The sequence below is a fragment of the Dipodomys merriami genome, unplaced genomic scaffold, assembly GCF_024711535.1.
Source record: "Dipodomys merriami isolate MVZ:Mamm:240054 unplaced genomic scaffold, mDipMer1.0.p SCAF_2, whole genome shotgun sequence".
Lineage (NCBI taxonomy): Eukaryota > Metazoa > Chordata > Mammalia > Rodentia > Heteromyidae > Dipodomys > Dipodomys merriami.
Window position 1 is genome coordinate 29,251,047 of NW_027203381.1, and position 22,922 is coordinate 29,273,968.

The 22,922-nt window shown below is 37.8% G+C and overlaps 1 protein-coding gene across 2 annotated transcripts in view; it reads left to right on the forward strand.

Annotated features, from left to right (window-relative positions):
- Positions 1–22,922, forward strand: part of Rprd1a (regulation of nuclear pre-mRNA domain containing 1A) — a 56,342-nt gene that overhangs the window by 16,364 nt on the left and 17,056 nt on the right. Inside the window, exons 2-7 of one of the 2 annotated variants that reach the window (XM_070029321.1) lie at positions 12,008–12,137; positions 14,331–14,437; positions 14,523–14,617; positions 17,828–17,954; positions 18,069–18,244; positions 19,514–19,609. In XM_070029321.1, coding sequence (XP_069885422.1) covers positions 12,008–12,137; positions 14,331–14,437; positions 14,523–14,617; positions 17,828–17,954; positions 18,069–18,244; positions 19,514–19,594 — 716 coding nt within the window. In that variant the 3' untranslated portion in view covers positions 19,595–19,609. Of the gene's footprint in view, positions 1–12,007; positions 12,138–14,330; positions 14,438–14,522; positions 14,618–17,827; positions 17,955–18,068; positions 18,245–19,513; positions 19,610–22,922 lie in introns of those variants that run through there. The other variant, XM_070029320.1, reaches the window with a different exon arrangement.

Genomic DNA, 22,922 nt, shown 5'->3' on the forward strand with positions numbered 1-22,922 from the left:
CTTTTTTCTGTTTATGTGTTACTGAGGAATCCAACCCAAAGCTTCATGTATGCTAGGCAAGCACTCTAACACTAAGCCACATTCCCAGCCCCTCCTTTTTTTTTTCCTTTCTCCTCTTCTCCTCCTCCTCTTCCTCCTCCTGATCCTCCTCTTCTTCCTCCTCCTCCTCCTCCTCCTCCTCCTCCTCCTCCTCCTCCTCTTCCTCCTCCATCATCATCATCATCATCATCATCATCATCATCATCATCATCATCATCATCATCATCATTTGTACTATACATTTGTTGAAAAAGTTGTCTTTGCCTTCATGTAATTTCTGGTTTGCACCTTTTAAAATATTGCTGAATTTTATTTAATCTAATATTTTGTTGAGTGTCTGTATTCATGAGGGCTGTTGGTGAATATATTTTTTTTAATGCATACTTTTGATACCATGGTAGCAAATGCAGAAAACAGAATTTGTTGTGTTTATCTAATGCTGGGGTTTGAACTTAGGGCCCCATGTTCCCTCTTCTTGCTTGCTTGACTAATACTCTACCATTTTGAGCCACACTTTTAGCCCTTCTCTTAGGTTTTCTGGAAGAGATTAGTTTTAAAATTGTGAATCTAGTTTCTTTCATTGTCAGAGCTATTCAAATGATATATTTCATATTAGTGAGTTGTGGCAACCATTGTTTTTTTTAGGAAATGGCTCATTTTGTTAAGGTATCTAATGTATTTTTGGAGTTGTTCAAAGTCTTGACTTGTACTGATTTCTTTTTCTTTTTCTTTTTTCTTTTTGGTCTGGTCGTGGGGCCTGAACTCTGGGCCTGGGCGCTGTCTCTCAGCTCTTCAGCTCAAGGCGAGTGCTCTACCACTTGAGCCACAGCGCCACTTCCGGCCTGTTTTTTTCTGTTTATGTGGTACTGAGGAATCAAACCCAAGGCTTCATGCATGCAAGGCAAGCGCTCTACCACTGAGCCACCTTCCCAGCCCACTTGTACTGATTTCTAAAGGTCTGTGATGATATCCCTGAGTAATTCCTGATACTGATAATTTCTGTCTTCTCTCTTTTTTTCTTTACCATTCTGGCTAAAGAGTTTTAGTTGTACTGGTCTTTGCAAAGAATTGTATATTAATTTTTTTCTCTATTTTCAATTTAACTGATCTCGTACCTTTATTTCCTTTCTTTTACTGCTTGGTTTTGGTCTTTCCCCCTTTTTTTTGTGTGCTAGCCACTCAGACTTGGTGCTTGCTCTGCTTGCTGGTCCATGGCTTGCTGTTTACCACTTGAGCCATACCTCCACCTCAACTTTTTGCTAGTTAATTGGAGAGTTTTGCAGCATTTTCTGCTTAGGTTGGCTTTTAATTGTGATGATCCAGGCATGAGCTAATTGATGGTTAGTTCCTCACATGTTCTTAAGATAGGAGCTCAGATTAGTTATTTGAGACTGTTGTTTTCCAGTATATACATTTAGTGTTATTTATTTATTTATTTATTTTGTCGGTCATGGGACTGAACTCTGGTCCTGGGTGCTGTCCCTCAGCTCTTCAGCTGAAGGTTAGCACTCTACCACTTGAGCCATAGTGCCACTTCCGGTTTTCTGGAGATAAGAGTCTCACGGACTTTCCTGCCTAGGCTGGCTAGGATCACAGGTGTGAGCCACCGGCGCCCGGCTAGTGTTATTTTTTTTATATCTTCTCAGTACTACTTCACCTGTGTCACACAGATTTCGATATCTTATTTTTAACATTTTTGTAGTTGAAAGCATTTCTATGATAACTGCTTTTAAAGTGTTTGTCAGGTGTTTCTGATTATCTTTGTCCAGTTAGTGTTGGCATATGTAGATAGTCGTTTTATTTTTTCTTTCTTTCTTAATTTGAGTCTTTCTGGCTTATGTAATGAAATTCTCGTCCTTATTTTATTTTGTTTCAGCTGGGTTTCTCTGACAATGCCTTATCCCAAGAGGGAGATGCTCTTGGGTACTGTTTGGTGTGAGTGGGAGTTCCAGCTCTCTACTAGGCCTTCACTTGACATCATAGGGAGATTAAAAAAAAAAAAATCTGTGGCTCCATTGCTGCTAGGCTTTTATGAGAGTTGTAATCTTCCCTCAAGTTTCCTGTGACATAACCCTATTTGGGAGTGCCTCCTTATTTCTAGTTGGAGATGGAAGTCTAGGCTCTTTTCTTTTCCTTCTCTGATACTGCCTTGGTGTAAGGTAATGAGCTTTACAAAAGACTTTAAGTTATGGTATATTCTTAGTCACTGACACCTTAACTTCAATGACAAATGTTCAAACTCTGTTGTCACTCCATTGTCACTGAAGAATCAGATTATTCTTCTTGTATTCTTATTGAAGATTCCTTCCACTGAATATAGTTAGTTCTCATATTGCTGTTTTCTGAATTATTGTAACAGAGAAAGACTCCTGATTGGCTAGCCTTAGTCACATGACCATTTCCTGTCTGTAAAGTAATCTGACAGTGAATTTTCTACTATTTGTGGTAGAGAGATAAGATTCATGACATCAGCATATCTCAAATCAATGAAAATAGTTATGTTTCAATAAAGAAATAGCATTTGCTTTGGATCTCAAAGGTACATTTTTAACACATAGAGATGAATGAGGAAGATGGTTTTAGTAGATTACTTTGGGGGACAAGAGAAGAGTGTGACATTCTCATAGGAATTATAGGAAAGCTATACTAGAGTTTGAAGGTGGAAGTTTCAGGCCCAGGAAATTTGTATGCTTCAAGGATCCTATGGAACTAGGAAGCACAAAAGAGTGAATGATTCTTCGTTTTCTTTACCATTAGGTAATCAGTGGGCTGATTCCAGCAAACCCAGATAGACAGAATTGTTTTAAGGATACTCATTAGAATTTAAAAGTGATATGCACTGAAACTGATTTTTTTCTTGCAAATAAATTTATTACAATATTAGAAGATTTGTAAACTTAGCTCCTGTGAAACTTTAATGCTCCCATTGTATGATTTTTTTTTTTTTATAACAGCCTTGTGGGATTTGGTATGGATGCAGGTTCTATCTTTTCTTTTGCCAGCTAGTAGGAAAATTGAAATTTGGTTTAAAGTTTGGAAAAAAGGTTCGAAGATGCATGCTGAAGAATGCCAGTCTTCAGTAGTTGAGTGTGTGTTGACATAACCATTTCTTCCCTCTTTTTTTTTTTCTTTCTTTTGCTACCTTGGCCTTTTAATCATACTTACTTCATGCCATAAAAACTGTAAGTAAAGATCCACTGTGATGAAAAGTGCATATATCCAAAGGGTTGTATCAAAAATCGAAAGTAAATAAATCTAGTCACATCTTTAAGACAGAAGAGTTCCCTGCCCATATTCATTATCAGCTTAGCTCTTTGTGAAGAACACACTGAGAGAAATAATGGCTCACAATGTTTCTGACTTTATGGTCACAAGTATGTTTAATGAGTTTATTTTTTGTGCCAGTCCTGGAGCTGAACTGAGTGCCTGGGCACTGTCCCTGAGCTTTTTTTGCTCAAGGCTAGTGCTTTACCACTTAATCCACAACTCCATTTCTGGCTATTTTGGTAATTTAGTTTCAATAAAAGTCTCACAGACTTTCCTGCCTGGGCTGGCTTTGAACTGTGATCCTCAAATCCTGGCATTTTGACTAGCTAGAATTATAGTCATAGGCCACTGTTGTCCAGCTTGCATTGGTTATTTTGGGGGTAAGGTTTTGCTTTATGCCCTTATAGGCATGGGCTGCAGTATTCCTACTTGTGTTTCCTTATGTCACTGAAAATGACAGGTGTTCACCATTGTCCTCAAATAGCCGTTATGTTTCCTATAGCCCAGATAACAGGTACCTTCCATTGCATTCAAGTATTACTAGGCTGGCCTCAAACTCTGATTCCTCCATCTCTCCTCAAGTAGCTAGGACTACAAGCTTGACCTATTTTCACATTTTTATTGCTTTTAAATATATGTTTGTTACAAAATTTAGAACAGCAGACTAGAATAAAATTGCAAAGTAAGAAATGTGCAAGTCTTTTGTTTTGAGACGTAGTTTCATTGTGTACCCTGGGCTAGTCTCAGACTTGCCATGGAGCCCAGGCTGGCTTTGAACTCTTAATCTTTCCATCTCAGCTTCTAGTGTGCTAGGTCTGTGCCAGCTGCTTGGCTTAGGAATTTAGTTTTCCTCAAGAAATTTAAAGTTAATTCTAAATATCATTAGATACATCTTGACAGAAAACTCAGGATGATTTTGAAGGGAAAATAATAGAGGTAATGAAGTTTTTTAGTTATCCTGGCAGATTGTATATCATATATTTGAGTAGGAATATAAATGAGTAGAACAAAGATTTGGAGAGACCCATTTTATATAGACCTTCAGTAAATTGGGCGCTTCAGATCCCTGGAGAAAAGAATAAAATATTAATAAATCTTTTTAGATTCCTGTTTAATAAAAAAGATGAAATTATTTGGATTTAAATGGATACAACATTTAAATAACCAATTATGCAAGCACAAAAGAAAACAAGAAATAATGCACTTATAATTTCTTGGATTGTCAAGTTTTGTGGTTTTTTTTTATTTTTTTAAAACAGTGTTTTACTGTGTATAGCCCAGACTGACTTGGAACTCTGATATAGCCTGGCATGTTTTGAACTTATGATCCTCTTGCTTCAGCCCTAGTGCTGGGATTATAGGAATGAGCTTCCAAGCTCACCTGTGTCAAGTGATTATCTAAATAATACAGGCCAAGAAATAAATCTATGAATTTACAAAATATTAAATTTTAATTATAAGTAACAGCTTCAGTGAAAATAATTGCAATATAAAAGCATAAATTAATAAGAACAAACATCTCACCTGGAAAATGTTAACAGATGATTCTTTTTCTTTCTTTTCTTTTCCTTTTTTTTTGGCCATTTGGGGCCTGAACTCTGGGCCTGGGTGCTGTCCCTCAGCTCTTCAGCTGAAGGCTAGTGCTCTACCACTTGAGCCACAGCGCCACTTCTGGCCTTTTCTGTTTATGTAGTACTAAGGAATTGAACCCAGGGCCTCATGCATGCAAGTCAAGCACCACCACTGAGCTAACTTCCCAGCCCTTCCCTTTTTCTTCTCCTTCCCCTTCCCCTTCCCCTTCCCCTTCCCCTTCCCCTTCCTCTTCCCCTTCCCCTTCCTTTCTTCCTTCCTTCCTTCCCTCCCTCCCTCCCTCCCTCCCTCCCTCCCTGCCTCCCTCCCTCCCTCCCTCCCTCCCTCCCTCCCTCCTTCCTTCCTTCCTTCCTTCCTTCCTTCCTTCCTTCCTTCCTTCCTTCCTTCCTTCCTTCCTTCCTTCCTTCCTTCCTTCCTTCCTTCCTTCCTTCCTTCTGCTATCCTTGAGCTCTTTTGTTCAAGGCTAGTGTGCTACCACTTTGCATTAACCATTTCTGGTTTTCTGGTGCTTAATTGCAGATCAGAGTCTCACAGACTGTTTTGCCTGAGCTGGCTTTGAACTGTGATCATCAGATTTCAGCCTCCTAAATAGCTAGGATTACAGGCTTGAGCCACTAGTTTCCGGCTCAGACAATTCTTAAAAAGAGGAATATAAATGGCTAAAACAGTCTCTACTTGTACAAGATTGGCAAAAATTTTAAGTATTATTATAATTATATTGTTGATATAGGGAATAGCATTTTATTTATTTTCTCTTCTTTTTTCAGTACTGTGGTTTGAACTCAAGGCCTCAGGCTTGCTAGGCAAGCACTCTACAACTTGAGCAATGCCTTCAGCCTTTCTCTACCTTATTTTTTTTGGTAGGGTCTTGTGTTTTTGCCCTCGGCCTGCCTCCCATTCAGTGGGATCACAGGCACATTGGAAGGTGCTGGTTGAAATGAGGTCTCACTTTTTGTCTGGGCTGGCTTTCAGTGCTGATTCTCCTGGTCTCTGCCTCTATTAGTGGTGTAAGCTTACTGTGCATTGTGAAATAAGCTTCTGTTTTTTTCCCTCAGGGCCTTGTGTTCTTTCAACTTTTTTTTTTTTTTTTGGTCGGGTTGTGGGGCCTGGGCACTGTCCCTCAGCTCTTCAGCTCAAGGCTAGCACCTCTACCACTTGAGCCACGGCACCACTTCTGGCTTTTTTCTTTTTTGCTTATGTGGTGCTGAGGAATCGAACCCAGGGCCTCATGCATGCAAGGCAAGTGCTCTAACACTGAGCCACGTTTCCAGTCCTCAACTTTTTTACTTACATCTAGTAAGTACTTTATCATTTGAGTTACACCTCCATTTCTAGCTTTTTGCTGGTTAATTAGAGATAGAGTTTCAGATTTGTCTTCTTGGGCTGTTGAACCCATTCCTCAGATCTCAGCTTCTTGAGTAGCTAGGATTATAGGTGTGAACCACCAGAGTCCAGCAACTATAATTCTTGATTATCTTAAACCTACCCCATGTTCACTATCTCAGATTTCCTTAGAAATATCTCAGTATTCAAAAATAAAATCCAGGGCTGGGAAGGTGGCTCAGTGGTAGACTGCTTGCCTTGCATGTGTGAGGCCCTGGGTTCCATTTCTCAGTACCACATAAGCAGAAAAAAAAAAAGCCAGAAGTGGCTCTGTGGCTCTAGTGGTAGAGTGCTAGCCTTGAGCTGAAGAGCTGAGGGACAGCGTCCAGGCCCAGAGTTCAGGCCCCACTACTGGAAAAAATAAAATCCAATAATGATTAATAAGCTCTCAATTATTTTCTCTTCTTCATTTTTTCATGCAATTTATTTGTTGGAATGTATGATGTACCATGGATTATAGAATGTATTTCATTATACATTTGTCTGATTATGTCCTATTAGTGTTGTTTCTTAGGAATACTTTATTAGCCATGTTGTCCTGTAAATGTTGCATCCCACTAATAATGTCATATATAATGACAGAATGTTGTTTTATATTTAAATATAAGATTGATCAGATACCAATGTGAGTCATCTATTATAATATTCCCCATCATCTTTATTTTACTTTCTTTTTCTTTTTTTTTTATTGTGAAAATACTGTACAGAGGAGTTACAAATACACAAATACATTTCTTACCAAGCATTGTTGCCTCCTCCTTTGTTTCCCCTTCCTATCCCTTCCCATCCCCATCTCCCCCCCCCCTTTTTTTACTTTATTTTTCTAATGGAGGATGGCATTTTGGCTCACTGTTTCAAAGGTTTAAGTCCATCATGGCAGGGAGGATGTGTGGAGCAGAGCTGTTGCCCCTCATTCCCTTCATGATGGCCAGGAAACAGAGTATGCCTTATGCCTGTGCTCCTCCATCATCTTTCATCCAGTTATTTTGGTGGCCACTGATAATGGTGGTTTGTACCCATTTTTTTATTTTTTTAAATATATTTTTATTGTGAAAATACTGTACAGAGGGGTTAAAATTACATGGGTAAGATAATGAGCACGTTTCTTATCAAGCATTGTAGCCTCCTGCTTTGTTTCCCCTTCCCATCCCTTCGGATCCCCTCCTCCTCATCCCCCCCCCCACCAAAGTTGTAAAGTTCGTTTTTTTGACATAACGACTTGTACATCTCATTGTTGCAATGGGTCCTCCTGTATCCCTGTTTTAACAATTTGTTTTTTCCCTTCCCCTCAACATATACAACATCATATATAGTGAAAGCAGGGGTTGTTGTACCCATTTTTAAAAAATTAGTGGTTGCAAAACCATGACTGTCTGATTTTTTTCTGTGTATTATATAGAATTCTTCTGTTAACTGTAGTTCTCAAAAGTATGATCCCCAGACAGGCAGCTTCATTGTTGCCTGAGAACTTGTGCAAATTCTTAGGTTTTACCTTTGTGGGTTGGAACCAGCAGTCTATGTTTTAATAATCCTTCTAGGTGATCTAGGTGATGCTGAGCTTATTGAAGCTTGCACATGTGCGGTATAAGAACTTTCTTCATCAACCATTGCTTACTCTGAAGTACAGTTCATATAAGAAAGGCAGGGATAAATACTCGGCTGCATTTACATTTTTGTTGCTTTTTGTGTCTGTCCTGGGGCGTGAACTCAGGGCTTGGGCACTGTTCTTGAGTTTTTTCAAGTATTTTCCAAGGCTAGCACTCTTACCACTTCAGCCATAGCTCTACTTGCGCTCCCTTTCCTTTCCTTTCCTTTCCTTTCCTTTCCTTTCCTTTCCTTTCCTTTCCTTTCCTTTCCTTTCCTTTCCTTTCCTTTCCTTTCCTTTCCTTTCCTTTCCTTTCCTTTCCTTTCCTTTCCTTTCCTTTCCTTTCCTTTCCTTTCCTTTCCTTTCCTTTCCTTTCCTTTCCTTTCCTTTCCTTTCCTTTCCTTTCCTTTCCTTTCCTTTCCTCTTTCCTTTCCTTTCCTCTTTCCTTTCCTTTCCTCTTTCCTTTCCTTTCCTTTCCTCTTTCCTTTCCTTTCCTCTTTCCTTTCCTTTCCTTTCCTTTCCTTTCCTTTCCTTTCCTTTCCTTTCCTTTCCTTTCCTTTCCTTTCCTTTCCTTTCCTTTCCTTTCCTTTCCTTTCCTTTCCTTTTTCCTTTCCTTTTTCCTTTCCTTTTTCCTTTCCTTTTTCCTTTCCTTTTTCCTTTCCTTTCCTTTCCTTTCCTTTCCTTTCCTTTCCTTTCCTTTCCTTTCCTTTCCTTTCCTTTCCTTTCCTTTCCTTTCTCCCTCCCTTCCTCCCTCCCTCCCTTCCTCCTCTTTTTCTTTCTTTCTCTCTCTCTTTCTCTCTTCTCTCTTTTTCTTTCTCTATCTCTCTTTGTCTTTCTTTCTCTCTTTTCTTTTCGTTGATTAATTGGAGATAAGAGTCTCATGGACTTTCCTGCTTGGTCTGGCTTCAAACTGCAATCCTCAGATCTCAGCCTCCTGAGTAGCTAGGATTACAGGCGTGTGCCACTGGTACCTGGCTGCATTTATGTTTTTGATCTTGCCAAGTTTTATTTTTTAAGAGGTTGCATTGGAAGTTGTGTTGTGGCTCAAGTGGTAGAATGCTTGTCTTAAGCTGAAGAGCTGAGGGGCAGCGCCCAGACCCACAACAGACCCCCCCCCCCAAAAAAAAAAAAGGTTGCGCTATTGAGTTATATTTGTTATTTAGGGGGAGATTTACTTCACTGTAATTCTCTCTCTGTGTGTCTGTCTCTGTCTCTCTCTTTCTCTTTGCCAGTCCTGGGGCTTGATCTCAGGGTCTGGGTGCTGTCCCTGAGTTTCTTTGTGCTCAAGGCTAACATTCTACCATGAGCCACAGTGTCATTTCTGGCTTGAGTAGTGTTTTTGAAGGTAAGGGTCTTATGAGGACTTTTCTCCCTTGACTGGCTTTGAATGGTGATCCTCAGATCTCAGCCTTCTGAGTAGCTAGGATTATAGGCATGAGCCATTGGCCCCCAGCTGCAATTTATTCTTAATCATTATGTCTGAAGGTATTTAAAGGCACTACTCTTACCCCTAATATTGTCACCTTTGATGTCAATTCTTTCATTAAAACTAGCAGGTAGAAAATAGGTTGTAGGACTAGTATGTGCTAGTACTTGTCTGAGTTGGCGGGGGGGGGGGGGGGGTGGGGTGGGGTGGGGGGAGGGTTCAAGAGGTTGAGGCCAGACAGGGCCCACACAGAAGACCCTATATCAGAAAAGAAGATAAAAGTAAAAATTATAGAATAGAAGATGGAGTATAGAAGAGTATGTAGGGTTATAAGAAAGTTTGTCTCCATGACCTAAATTGGAAGTAGTTGGGGTTTCTTATTGTGGTGTAATTTTCCAAGTGTTCCCTTCTCAGCTGTGCTTCCAAGCATAGTGTTAGTAATTAGAAACTTGTAATGGAACAAGTAATTTAAACCACAAGTCTAGGGCAAAATTTATTCATTTAATACTGAGCAAAATGTAAGCCACCTGTTGGGCTTGATTCCTTAGATTGGTATATAAGACTAACAGTAGTTGCTTTCAATGTAACTTAGTTTAATTGAGAAGAGCAACATTACAGAAAAACAATTACAGTTATGATAGGTGTGCCAAAGGCAGTCTGGAGTGTATCAAGACTGCTTAACTGTGTGGACTGTATGCTCAGGGAAAACTGAGGTCTGAAGGATAATAGGAGTTGGGGAAGTTGTAGGAATAATGTTGGTTGGTTAAGAGTAGTATAAAGGGAGGAGACATGTCTGATAGAAAGTTTGATTCATATTAAGGTTTTAAAAAGTTATCTAGTGAATAAAAAACATTTGAAAGATTATAGACAAGGGCTGGGAATGTGGTCCAGCGGTAGAGTGCTTGCCTAGCATGCATGGAACCCTGGGTTCAATTCCCCAGTACCACATAAACACAAAAGGCTGGAAGTGGTGCTGTGGTAAAGCACTAGCCTTGAGCAAAAGAAACTTAGGGACAGTGTCCAGGCCCTGAGTTCAAGCCCCAGGACTTCCCCTTCCCCCCCCCCAAAAAAAAAAAGATTGTAGACAAGATGTGACAGAATCAGTCCCTAGTGGTTAATTTGAAGTGTAACTTCTAAGTGATAAGCTGCCAAAAATCTCAGATATCCATTTCTTGCCGATATCAGATATTGAGACACAGTCAGCTGTATCTGACTAAACTCATCCGTTTGTTTGTCTGAGACAGATAAAACACATTCAAAAATCTCCTACTGGCTATCTACTTTGTGTGACAGAGTAACTAATTAAAGCCGTTTCTGCCTTCTAATTACCTCTCCAACTATAATGAACATGTGTTCTCCACTGTACTATAGGGCAAAAGGAAAATAGTATTTATTTACCTTTTTCAGGAGACTGGAAAAAAATCAAAGAATATAATGTTAATGAACATCTGGGGAACTGACTTTTCTCTCCCTCCCTCAGTCCCTCCCTCCCTTTCTTTTTCCTCTCTCCCTCCCTCCCTCCATTCCCTCTCCCTCCATTCCCTCTCCCTCCATTCCCTCTCCCTCCTTCACTCCCTCCCTCCCTCCCTCCCTCCCTCCCTCCTTCCCTCCCTCCCTCTCTCTCTTCTTCTTTCTTCCCTTCCTTTTTGTGGTACTGGAGTTTGCACTCATCCTTACATTTACAAAGCAGGTGCTCTAAAATTTGATCCACACCCCAGCCCAGGAAAAATCTAACAGGTTTGGGAACAGTTTCAGAGGACACATTCTCAGAATTACAAACACACTCAGACCTTTCCTCATTTGCCTCAGAACATTTTATTTCTATGAAAAATGTGTTTTTAAATTTTAGTTTGTTGCCTTATATTGTTTGAATAAATTCTTTGGTACTAAGTTATCTTTAAGTGTTAAGAGACTGAACTCAGTCTACTACTAGTGTTTCCTGTACTAAAGCATCATGGTTTAGTTGGGGAAAAAAATCGGCAGTAGATACACAGTTGGGGGTGATTGCTTCAGAACAACTTAATACAGAATGAAGAAATCAAGACATCTGGAGAAAGATGTTCTGGAATATGGAAGAAAAAGTGGGGTTTTTTTGGAGGGGGGGTTTGATTGTGGGTCTTGAATTCAGGGCCTGGGCACTGTCCTTGAGCTGTTTGTTTACCCAGGGCTAGTCCTCTATCAACTTGATCCACTTCTGGTTTTTTGGGTGCTTAACTGGAGATAAAGAGTCTCACAGACTTTCCTGCCCAGGTTGACTTTGGTCCACAATTCTTAGGTATCAGCCTCCTGAATAGCTAAGATTACAGAAATAAACCATCAGGAGCTGGCTAGTTTTTGTTTATTTTAAAGCCAGAGTTGAACTCATGAATACATGAGAGGAACTATTATATAACCCCTTTCTCTTAGAGGAGATGAGTGAAATAATGTTTATGAAAAACATTTTTAAAATTCCTAAAAATGGAGGGCATGTACTTACCTATTCCTTTTAGGTTCTTTTTCCTCCCATGGTGGATCTCCAGAAGTGCTAGAGTAGTCATCCTGGAGTAGCAGGGATTTGATGCGTTTGATAGTAGAAGAATGCTGGGGGTGAACATGATACAAAGGGTTGGTTAAGTTTATTTAGTTCTCAAGCTGCTTAATCCAGATATTAAAAAAAAGTTTGTCTAAGATAAAGATATTTTAAGTGGATTAAAGATTTGTTCTTAATTATTTTTCAGCGAAACCCAACAGGAAGCTTACTTTTCTCTACCTAGCCAATGATGTCATTCAGAACAGCAAAAGGAAGGGGCCAGAGTTTACAAAGGACTTTGCACCAGTTATAGTGGAGGCTTTTAAGCATGTTTCCAGGTATGATCATTGTATGGGGATTCCGGAATCTATTTTAAGTGTATAGTATGTCTTTTGCTAAATTTACCATTACAGTAAAAAACTAGAAAGCATTTCTTTGAAGGTTGTGTTTGAAAAAAAATTTATCTCTAATTTGAATTTTTGGGTAAATCTTACCAAGGAAATCTGAACTGGGAAGGTGGGCATTTGGAAGTCTTGAATTATAGCTTTCCTTTAAGAGATCAGAAGTAACTCCTATATTAGAGTGAAGTTTAGTGAAGTCAGTGAGACTATTGAAGTAAAATTTAGTGAGCATAAAACTACTAGTCTTATAAAAGCACTATTTCCCCTCATATCACTTATATGATGATTTTTAAAGTTCTTTTTTTTAATGTTTAGGTATATGTCCTAACATTTTATGACATTTATGTTTTGGAAATAAAGAATATTTACTTATGGTAAGCATAAACTTGTTTGAAAAGTTTTGCTGCAAGTAATTCTGAAAGTGGAATCAATACTTTATGCTTCCTAAAATATTTATTTCCAACCAGTATATGCCGGCATATATTGTAATAGCTAATCAAATGAATAGAATAGTGTAGAATGGTGAGTGGTGTTGATTTATGTGGATTGATACAAGGGTGTAAGTCTCCTTTTGCTAAAGTTAGTATATAGTAATGAAGAAGACCAAGTTCTGGTTTAGTAGAACTTACATTTCAGAAGATATAAAAGATAATAACAGCTGGACAAATAAGTGCATATTTTATGTCAGATGACACATGTTCTATGGAAACATGAAACAGAAGGAATTAGAGGGTATGACAATGCTCAGATATATGATAAGATAAAGAAAACTGAGGGACCTAGCATTTGTACAGAGATTAAACAAGAATGAAAGGAGTCTTTTGAATAGGAAGAAAGGTATATAGACAGAATACTCAGCATAAATAGATAACTTGTGTGGTTGGCATGTTTGAAGATCAACAAGATTTTAAAAATTTTTGATGGTTATGATAGTGGTGATGTACAGAAGTGTTATAGTTACATAGGTACATTTCCTTTTGGACAGTGTCACTCCTTCACTAGCTCTCTCCCAGTTTTTCCCTCCCATTTGCCACTCACAAATCGCATAGTTCATTTTCAACTGAGTGGCCAATGAGTACCATTGCTGCCTTTGTTCACCTTTTGTATCTTTGGGCCTCCCCTTACACTTTGAAAACAAGAAGGTTTTTGTTTGTTTTTTTTTTTTTCCCCCAGTCCTGGGCTTGAACTCAGGACCTGGGCACTGTCTCTGATCTTCTTTTGCTCAAAGCTGGCAGTCTACCAGTTGAGCCACAGTGCCACCTCCAGCCTTTTCTGTTTATGTAGTACTGGGGAATCAAACCCAGGGCTTCATATATGCTAGGCAAGCACTCTACCACTAAGCCATATTCCTATCCCCTACAAGGAGATTTTTATGGAAGAAATATTAGAGAATATAAAGATAGCTTTCATTTTTGTTGTGGTTGGTAGCTCTTGGACGATTGAGAACAATATGATCTGATTTAGCATTAGATGAGTAGAGTGAAAAGAGTAAAGGCTGAGAGATCAGTGAGGATTCACAAAAATTTAGGCAGAGGTACTAATAGCTCCATCTACAGTGGCAGTGATGAACCAGGTAGGAAATGGTTGGAAGTAATTTGTTTTCAGTATATTTTCCTGTTTATACAATCTTAGATCTCAGATTAGATATTACTTCTTCAAATGTTCTTTCTGACCTTTCTTAAACTGGGCTAGACTTCTGTTGTCTGTAGCACCTTGTTCTGTTTTGTAGCACTAGACAAATAATAACAGCTCTAAAACTCCATTTGATCTCTATGTCAAAGTATGACTGGGATCAATAAATACTTGTTGGATACTTAAAAAGTTGCCCATTAGAAGTTTCCCTTAGCCTCATGTTCAGCCCCATTATTAGATTAGAGCATCTTCTTTATCAGTGCTTAGTAGTGTTTCTTAAAATTTGTATTTTTGGGGGTAATTTTTTGTTTAATATTATGTCTTAAATTCTTTAAGGAAATGAGTCTGCCTTAATAGCATTATCCTCAAGGATAAAGAAACATAGTGAACATCTGGATAGTTTTTTTCCTAGAGAATAAATACTGATTGTATTTACCCATTACCTTTTCAGTAGCATTATGTATTTTTACCATTAGCATTTTTGTTTATTTTATTTAGTGAAACTGATGAAAGTTGTAAGAAACATCTTGGAAGAGTATTATCTATTTGGGAAGAAAGATCTGTTTATGAAAATGATGTATTAGACCAACTTAAGCAAGCTCTTTGTAAGTATATAATCTTGATCTCATAAGGTGGTCTTTTATTTAAAGTATATTCTTTTATTAAAACTTAAAAGCTCTTTCAATGCAGATGGTGATAAAAAGACTAGGAAGCGAACTTATGAGCAAATAAAAGTGGATGACAATGAAAACTGTTCTCTGGAATCTCCAAGTGAACCACCCCAGGTAAGCTTGTCTCTGTTAAGAGATAATATTTTATTTTTGTGATCATCAAGTTTTATTAGTAGGTACGAGAAAGAAGCTCCATTAGTATACTTAATTCTCTGGCTAACCAATTGCTTATGCTTGAAGTAATATGTTATGTGCTGTATATTTTGCATTGAACGAAGATTTCTGATTCCTGAGTATGACTAGGTGAGATAAAATGTCTATCACTTGAATAGTTTATTTTTAAAATAAAACATGTGATAAGGATATGTTGTTATATGATCGAGGTGCGGTAAAATTCCGTTCTTAGGGATGAACACCAGTCCTATAAATACTTTTGCTTTCAAATGTGTAAAAATGAGTGTTTGAATGACAAATTATATTCATGAAGTTCTATGACTATGTAACCCATGCGTTCTATAGAAAAATATGATAAATTAGAATAATTAATATTCTAAGTTTTCTCATACTAAACCATTCAGTGAATTCTAGAAAAACACTTGGAACTCTTAATAAGTGGGCATTAAGACTTTAAGCTTCCTTCTTCTATGTTTGAAATGTATAGGAGAGACAGATAAAATTTAAAAGGAGAAAATGAAGACAAAGCCGTTCTCTTAATCAGGTAAATATCTTTAAGGGCTAGAAACGGTACAGAAACATAACTCACTGTATGGGTCGGAGCCTTTCTGCTGCGGTCTGGTCCAGAAGCAGTTGTAAGTTTTCAGAAATCAGTATACTTCAGGGTAATTGACAGCATGCACAAGGCCTTGGGTGCAATCCGCAGCACTGTGAACAACAAGAAAAACACAAGTTGTACATTGTTTGGTTGGAGAAATCAAACACTAAGATGCATGTTTCTCCGTATTTCATGACAAAATCATTTTGTGCTAAAAGCTCTATTATGATTCCATGAACAATATTTTGCCTGAGTTTTAGGTGTAGGATCTGACTGTCTTACACTTCCTCTGATGAAAGAATAACCACCTTTGGACTTTTTGAATGTTTTTCAGTGATTATGTGACTTTCTCCAGTACTTATATAAATGCTATTGCTTTTGGTTTTAGAATTGGTTGTGCTGCCCAGTTCTAACTGGTTCGGCTTTGTAGTCACTATTTTATGACATTTTGGAGTGGCTAAAATCTCTCTGTGCAGTTTACAATTTAATTCACTCTCCTCTAGTTGCAAGTCCTAGTCTAGTGTTTTAGATAACTGTGGGTTTTTTCCCTAATCTTTCATCAGGCATTGGGAATTTATATTTAACTCATGTAGGAATGTAAATGTGTAATGAGATAAGATTTGGAGGTAGGCACTGTTAATACCATGAAGTAAATTTCTTTCTAGAACTCTAGAAAATTTTAGAACTTTCTAATGCTCATTGAAACATTTTATATTAGTTGAGAGACCTTACTGCTCTTTTAAGTGCAATTTCATTATAGAAGAGAAATAGATGTCTTTATAGAAGATTTAAATATTTTACAATTTTTTGTTTTTCATACACTTCTAATAACATGTAGATTTCTTACTAGATTAATTCTTAACAAATTTAATCATTTGTTACATATACCAGATAGTTCTTTTTTTTTTTTTTTATTTTCCTTTTTTGGAGTATGACAGTCTTACTATATAGCACTAGGATTACAAGTATGTGAACTGGAACTTGAACTCTAGGGCCTGGGCACTGTCCTTTAGCTGTTTTTGTTTAAAGCTAGCATTCTACCACTTGAGCCACAGCTCTACTTCTGACTTTTTGCTGGTTAATTATAGTTAAGAGTCTTACACTTTCCTGCCCAGGGTGGCTTTGAACTGTGACCCTCAGATCTCAGCCTCCTGAGCAGCTAGAATTACAAACACCCAGAAAGTGTATGCTTTTTTGTTTTAGCTGGCTTTAACTCTTGGTCTCAAGCAGTCCTGCCTCAGCCTTCTCAGTAGCTGGGACTTATAGGTACATGTTACCACACCCAGCTAATTCTGTGTACACAGAATCATAATATCCAATAATTTAAAGTGTGTATGTGTGTTTGTATGCGTGTGTGTATGCTTGTTTGTTTTTCCTAAGCTGGGTGCCTTTGGCTTATACTCCCTAAAGGATGAGATTTGAGGGTCAAATTCGAAGCCAATCTTGGCAGCAAATTCAGAAGGCTCTTATCTCTAATTAGCTAGCAACTGGAGATATGGCTTAAGTGGTAGAATGCCAGCAGTGAACCTAAAAAGCAAAACAAGAATGTGAGACCCTGAGTTCAAGCCCCTAGTACTAGCACACACTCCCCAAAAAACATATAAATGTATTTTTTTCTTAATGTCACTTAGAAACTAAAAAAGAAAGATGAAATGGATAAGGATGGAGACTAGTAAAAAGAAAATTTAATTTTCTTTAGAATAACATATTATGTGTTGTAAAATTGCTAGTGAGGAATTGTTCTTTTAATTATAGCTAGTATAGAAACAGTTGAGTTAAGGTTGAAAATGTGGCTCAGTGGTGGAGTGTTTGTCTAGCACTTCAACACTGCCAAAAATAAAAAAGTAAAGAACATAAAATAAGTAAGAGAGCAGTGCAATTAAAATACTGTAATTGTTCTTTTCTAATTATGATATTATAAAAATAGTGAAAATAAATATTTTAATAAGATAATTTATATATTGGCTAAGCAATACATAAACATTAGCCATCAGATACACAATTTTTTTAATGATAGGATAATCATATCTGAACATATATCCATCCCCAGATTACATTTCTCCTATTTTTTAAATTATAGCATTTAGAAATAGAATCTGAGACTTTTTCTTGTAATAGTTGATTTATATTTTCCTTTCCTCAATGTTCAATATAATGTGTAAGTAAATCTTCATTAATGATGATACATGCAATAATAATTTAATAAGTATATTATTTATTGACAAGCTCTGGGTAATAGCTGTCACTTCCCTTTTCCACTGATGTCTCTGCCTCATAAGTCAGTCACCTTATTTAAAGAATCCAACCTTTTTTTTTATACTGTCTCTACCAGTTGGTAGAGATTATCTGTTTGATTATAGTTTCAGTGCTTTGTATATAATGTAGCTTGTTTTTCTAATTTATAAAAGAAATGATTGTCTTCAAAGCACTCTATAAAATGAAAACTTGGAGTTAGTACGTGCATCATAGGATTAGGAATATGAAGTAAATGTTAAGTGTTTTGTATTTGTTAACACTGTTTACTTTGGTCTTGAAGTTGTATAACTTTTTAGACTCTAGATCTCGTTAGAGCCCTGCAAGATCTAGAAAATGCAGCTTCTGGTGATGCAGCAGTCCATCAGCGGATAGCTTCTTTGCCTGTGGAAGTTCAAGAAGTATCTCTCCTTGATAAAATAACAGGTAAGAAGATAAAATGTATTCCAGAATGTTTTTTTGGGAGGGGGCAGAATGTGGGAACAGCATATATCATTGTTTTTATTTTGTAATAATTTTATTATCCTATGCTTTTCCTAGATAAAGAATCTGGAGAAAGGCTTTCTAAAATGGTAGAGGATGCTTGTATGTTGCTGGCAGATTATAATGGCAGATTGGCGGCAGAAATAGATGATAGAAAGCAGCTCACTCGAATGTTAGCAGATTTTCTTCGTTGTCAAAAGGAAGCCCTTGCAGAGAAAGAGCATAAATTGGAAGTGCGTAATCTTTTGCTTCTTTAGTGCTTCTTTATTTAACTTACTTTTTGGTAGGAATTTTAATATACCTTAATGTGCCTGCACATCTTGAATTTCTTGGATTGTGGAGTTTTTTAGGCAGTGGCTCAGGTAAGCTTCCCTTTACATTAGTGGCCTTCTCTGTACTTGAACTAAGTCAACCTGCTTTAAGCATAGAAATTTGGAATTAGCAGAATTGGTTAAATTTGAAAATTATTAATGTGAAGTCCCAGGCAAAAGTAGAATTCTATGTACTTAAACTCTGATTTTCAAGCACAGAATAGAAAAATAATAATGGGAATGAAGCCTGGAGGTAACTGCATTAAATTATGGTTAGACTTATTTAGTCCCTGTTCTAAGTGAATGTAGTCTTTTAGTTGTATCATTAAATCTTCAGATGACTGCCTTGTTCACCCTCAGTTCTGACACTTAACATTTTCCCACCTACACTTGCTGGGCTCACACATACTTTCAACATTTAAGTAACAATTGGGTACTGTTGATCAGAAGTCTGGGAGTTTAGAAGGTAATTTTAAAGAGTCTTATATTTTCTGTGAGCGGGAATAAATGCATTAGATTTGGTTTTCTTTAAAGAGTCATTCAGTTCACTAGTTTTTGTTTAAATTTTTTCCTGCCTTACCAATATCTTAGTCTAATAGTATGTAAGTTTATAATTTGTTTTTAGACAGTCCACTATAAATTTGCAGGTGTATAATAGTAGTACTTTTAAGTTGCAAGGATTTGCCATTTAACCATGACATTTATAAGTACAATGCATCTTGATCAGTGTCACCCTTTTCAACATTCTCACCCATCCCTCCCAATATTAAGTTGCTTTCATTCATTATTACTTAGTTCTTCGTTCAGCAGTCTCTAATTTATGCCCCAGATGGTGCTTGGACCGGCTTGCCATTGCAACTGTCAAGAGAGCTACTTGATTACCCCACCCCAGATTTACAGCTTATTTTAGCATAATCCTTTTTCAGTTTTCTGCTTCTCTGCTCACATAAACTCAGTTATTGCCACTGTGCTCTGCCCTTAAAAAGATTGCCCACTTTGATAAAGATTCAATTTCTTAGATGAATTTTAATAGTTCACTTACCATGTCTTGATCTTGTGGTTAAACTTCAGTTTTAAATATAGTGTCCCTTCTTTTATTGTCTGCAGAGATAAGGGTAAGTAATATTGTACAATTTTGTCTTCAGTCTTTTTGGTATAATTTCTTTAACTTCTATTGAGCTTGTGTTGCAGATATTGGACATGGGAGTATCTTCTAATGATGTCATCACCATTAGCATATTCTTCCTGATAAAAATAAATATCAAACTCTAAAGCCTGTATTGTCTCATGTTTTTGAAAACTGAAGAGAAGACTGAAACTTTATTTTTCTACTTATATTGCTTTCTCACACTGTTGGCCATTTATCACTAGTTTTCAAAATTAGAATTTATATTTGAAATGTATGTGTCAAAAATAGAGCAGCATATTTTTCCCCATATCCTTATCCTCAGTAACCCTTTCTTCTCCCAGTCCATTCAAGCCAGGTTTTGGTCAGTTGTTACAGGTGATGAGGCCAAGAATATTCTAGGCATGTCACAATCAGTTCATTAAATTTATACAGCAGAATGTATGATTCTCACATGGAACTGAGGCAGAAAGAGACAAAAGTAGCTTGCTCAAAGTCCCAAAGAGTTAGTAATTGTTTAGAATACAGAGACTTTTGCCTCCATAGTTTGTGTACATATGCTTTTTGTTTTTACTTAGAGAAATGTATGATTACAGTAAAGCTAAACCCTCATTTTCTGACCCTTTTTAATCCCTCCTACTTCAGATAGAACCATTGTCTTTAAATCTCCTACGAAATTTTGTTCAGCATAACTGCATGTTACCATTATAAGAGAAACCACCAATTATCTCAATTACATTTGGCTTCTTTCTTTGTAGTAGTACCGAATATTGAACTCAGGGCCTCAGTAACTTGCAAGGTAGATGCTTTGCCACTTGAGCCATTCCTCTAGACCCTTTCTGTATTATTTTTGAGGTAGGGTCTCACTTTAAGGCCAGGCAGGCCTGGGTTGTGATCTTCCTACTTGTGCACTGTTGATAGTAATGACAGGCATGTGCCACCATGCCTGCCCATAGAGCTTCCCCTCTACAGGAAGGCAGCCTACATGGGATAATAGGCATGCACCACTGTGCCTAGCTATTGGTTCAGATGGAATCTAACTTGTATGTCCAGGCTGGCTTCTAACCACAATTCTCCCTGTTCTCCACCTCCTAAGTAGCTAGGATTATAGGCTTGAGCTATGCCCAGCTTATAGACAACTTTTTTTTTTTTACAAGAGATATACAACTTCATAAACAATGGAATTATTCAGCAGAACTTTTTATATATTTCCATTTTGACCTAATTGATTCTTTTGTGAGATGATTGGGAAATTACTTGGGATATTTAGACATTCTTTCAACTAAGTAGGTAGCTTCACTTTAAAGTTGACACTGAACTGGGGAGTAAAGACTTACGTTTTTCATATCAGCAGTGATAATCACATAGTTCACAGTTCTCATGTATCTGAACATTTATTGTGTGTGTATTTATATATATATATATATATATATATGAGCAGTAGTGAGATTTGAATTGTAGGCCTCACACTTGCTAGGCAGGCATTCTACCACTTTGGTTGCTTTTTGGGGTATGGTCTTACATTGTATCCAGGCTAATCTCTGTGCTTCCCTACTGTCACGGAGGTGACAGGCATTGCCATTGTGGAGATAAGTCTTGTGAGATTTTATGCCAGAGACTGGTATAAACATATATTAGAAGCTCATTTGTTTTATCTCTCTTTTTTTGTTTGGTTTTTATCTTTCATTACATAGATTTTCATTTTCCCCCTCCTGGTTCTTGGACTCGAGGCCTGGGTACTGTTCCTGAGCTTTTGTGCTTAGGGCTAGTGCTCTACCACTTTGAGCCATAGTGCCAAATCCAGGTTTTTGGTAGTTAATTGGAAAGTCTCAACATACTTTCCTGCCCAGGCTGGCTTTGAACCATAATCCTCTGATCTCAGCTCTCTGAGTAGCTAGGATTACAGGTATGAGCAGACACCCAGTATATGATGATTTTATTGCTAACTTGCATGTTTATAATTTCAACTAGTCATAATTATGATGTATATGGATTTTGATTAGTTCTCGCCCTCTATTTTTACCATTTTATCTGTATTTAATTTTTTATTTTGTTACAGTCTCACTATATAGCCCAGGCTGGCCTTGAACTTCTGATCCACTTAACTCTACTTCCTGAACTAGGATTAAAGGCATGTACCACCATGCCTGCCTGGTATTGCCTGGTCCTTCTAGTATCTATCTCCTGCATGACTATTACTTGTAAGGAGGAGCCAGGTCCTGTCACACCCCTGTTTAAAGCATTCCACTGCAGCTGGGCGCTGGTGGCTCACGCCTGTAATCCTAGCTACTCAGGAGGCTGAGATCTGAGGATCGTGGTTCAAAGCCAGCCCGGGCAGGAGAGACCGTGAGACTCCTATCTCCAATAAACCACCAGAAAACCGGAAGTGGCGCTGTAGCTCAAGTGGTAGAGCGCTCGCCTTGAGCTGAAGAGCTGAGGGACAGCGCCCAGGCCCAGAGTTCAAGCCCCACGACCGACAAAAAAAAAAAAAAAAAGCATTCCACTGCTTCTCCTTAGTCTTTTGTATCTTTTTTTTTACATTCATACAGTGAGCTGAGCACTGGTGGCTCACATGTAATCTACCCATTTAGGAGGCTGAGATCATCTGACGATCACAGTTTGAAGCCAGCCTGGAAAGTCCGTGAGACTCTTATCTCCAGTAAATTACTCAGAAAAAGCTGGAAGTGGTATGTAGCTAAGATGGTAGAGCACTAACCTTGAGCACAAGGAGGCTTAGGGACAGCTGACCCTGAGTTCAAGCCTCTGGACCGGCAATAAATAAATTTGTACAGTGGCCTGTGAAATCTTGAGTAATAAGCCAGTGTGTGCCTTCCACTTGGTACTTCAAGCCCATGAAGTACATTTCCATATCAGGGCTTTTGCTTTGCCCATTGCTAACATGTTCTCAGTATTCAGTCTTCTGTCCCATTCCTTTGGTTCTACCCACTATACCTTCCACTTCCACAGCAAACTGTTGTCTTGTTTTTCTTTACTAAATATTTCCCCTACTTGAACGTTTACCACTCTGTACTTAGTCTTGTGGATTTATCACTCGAATGTGCACTCTAGAACATGAGGAAAACTTGGATTTTTTTCATGTTTATTGTCATATCCTCAGTGTCTAGAGTATTTTTCCTAATAGGCTTTCAACTGTTTCTGTTAAACACAGTATGAGCCTTTGTAATAAAAATCAGTAAGAGTCAGTACTTTAAAGGAATAAGAATGCTTCAGATACTTGATTTTTGGATAAAAGTATATCTAGAGTAATTGGCTAGCTTTTCTTCTGGGAATCAAACCCAGGCTTTTGTACATGCTAGGCAAGTGCTGCATCAGTGGGCCACTTCCTCACCCTACTTAACTTATTTTTACGTCTTATATTTCAGTAGCATCCCATTATCTGTGGTGGATGCTTCTAAGACACAGCAGGTGTCTGAAAGAATGGATCATAGTGCCAACCTGTATAAAATCTGTTTT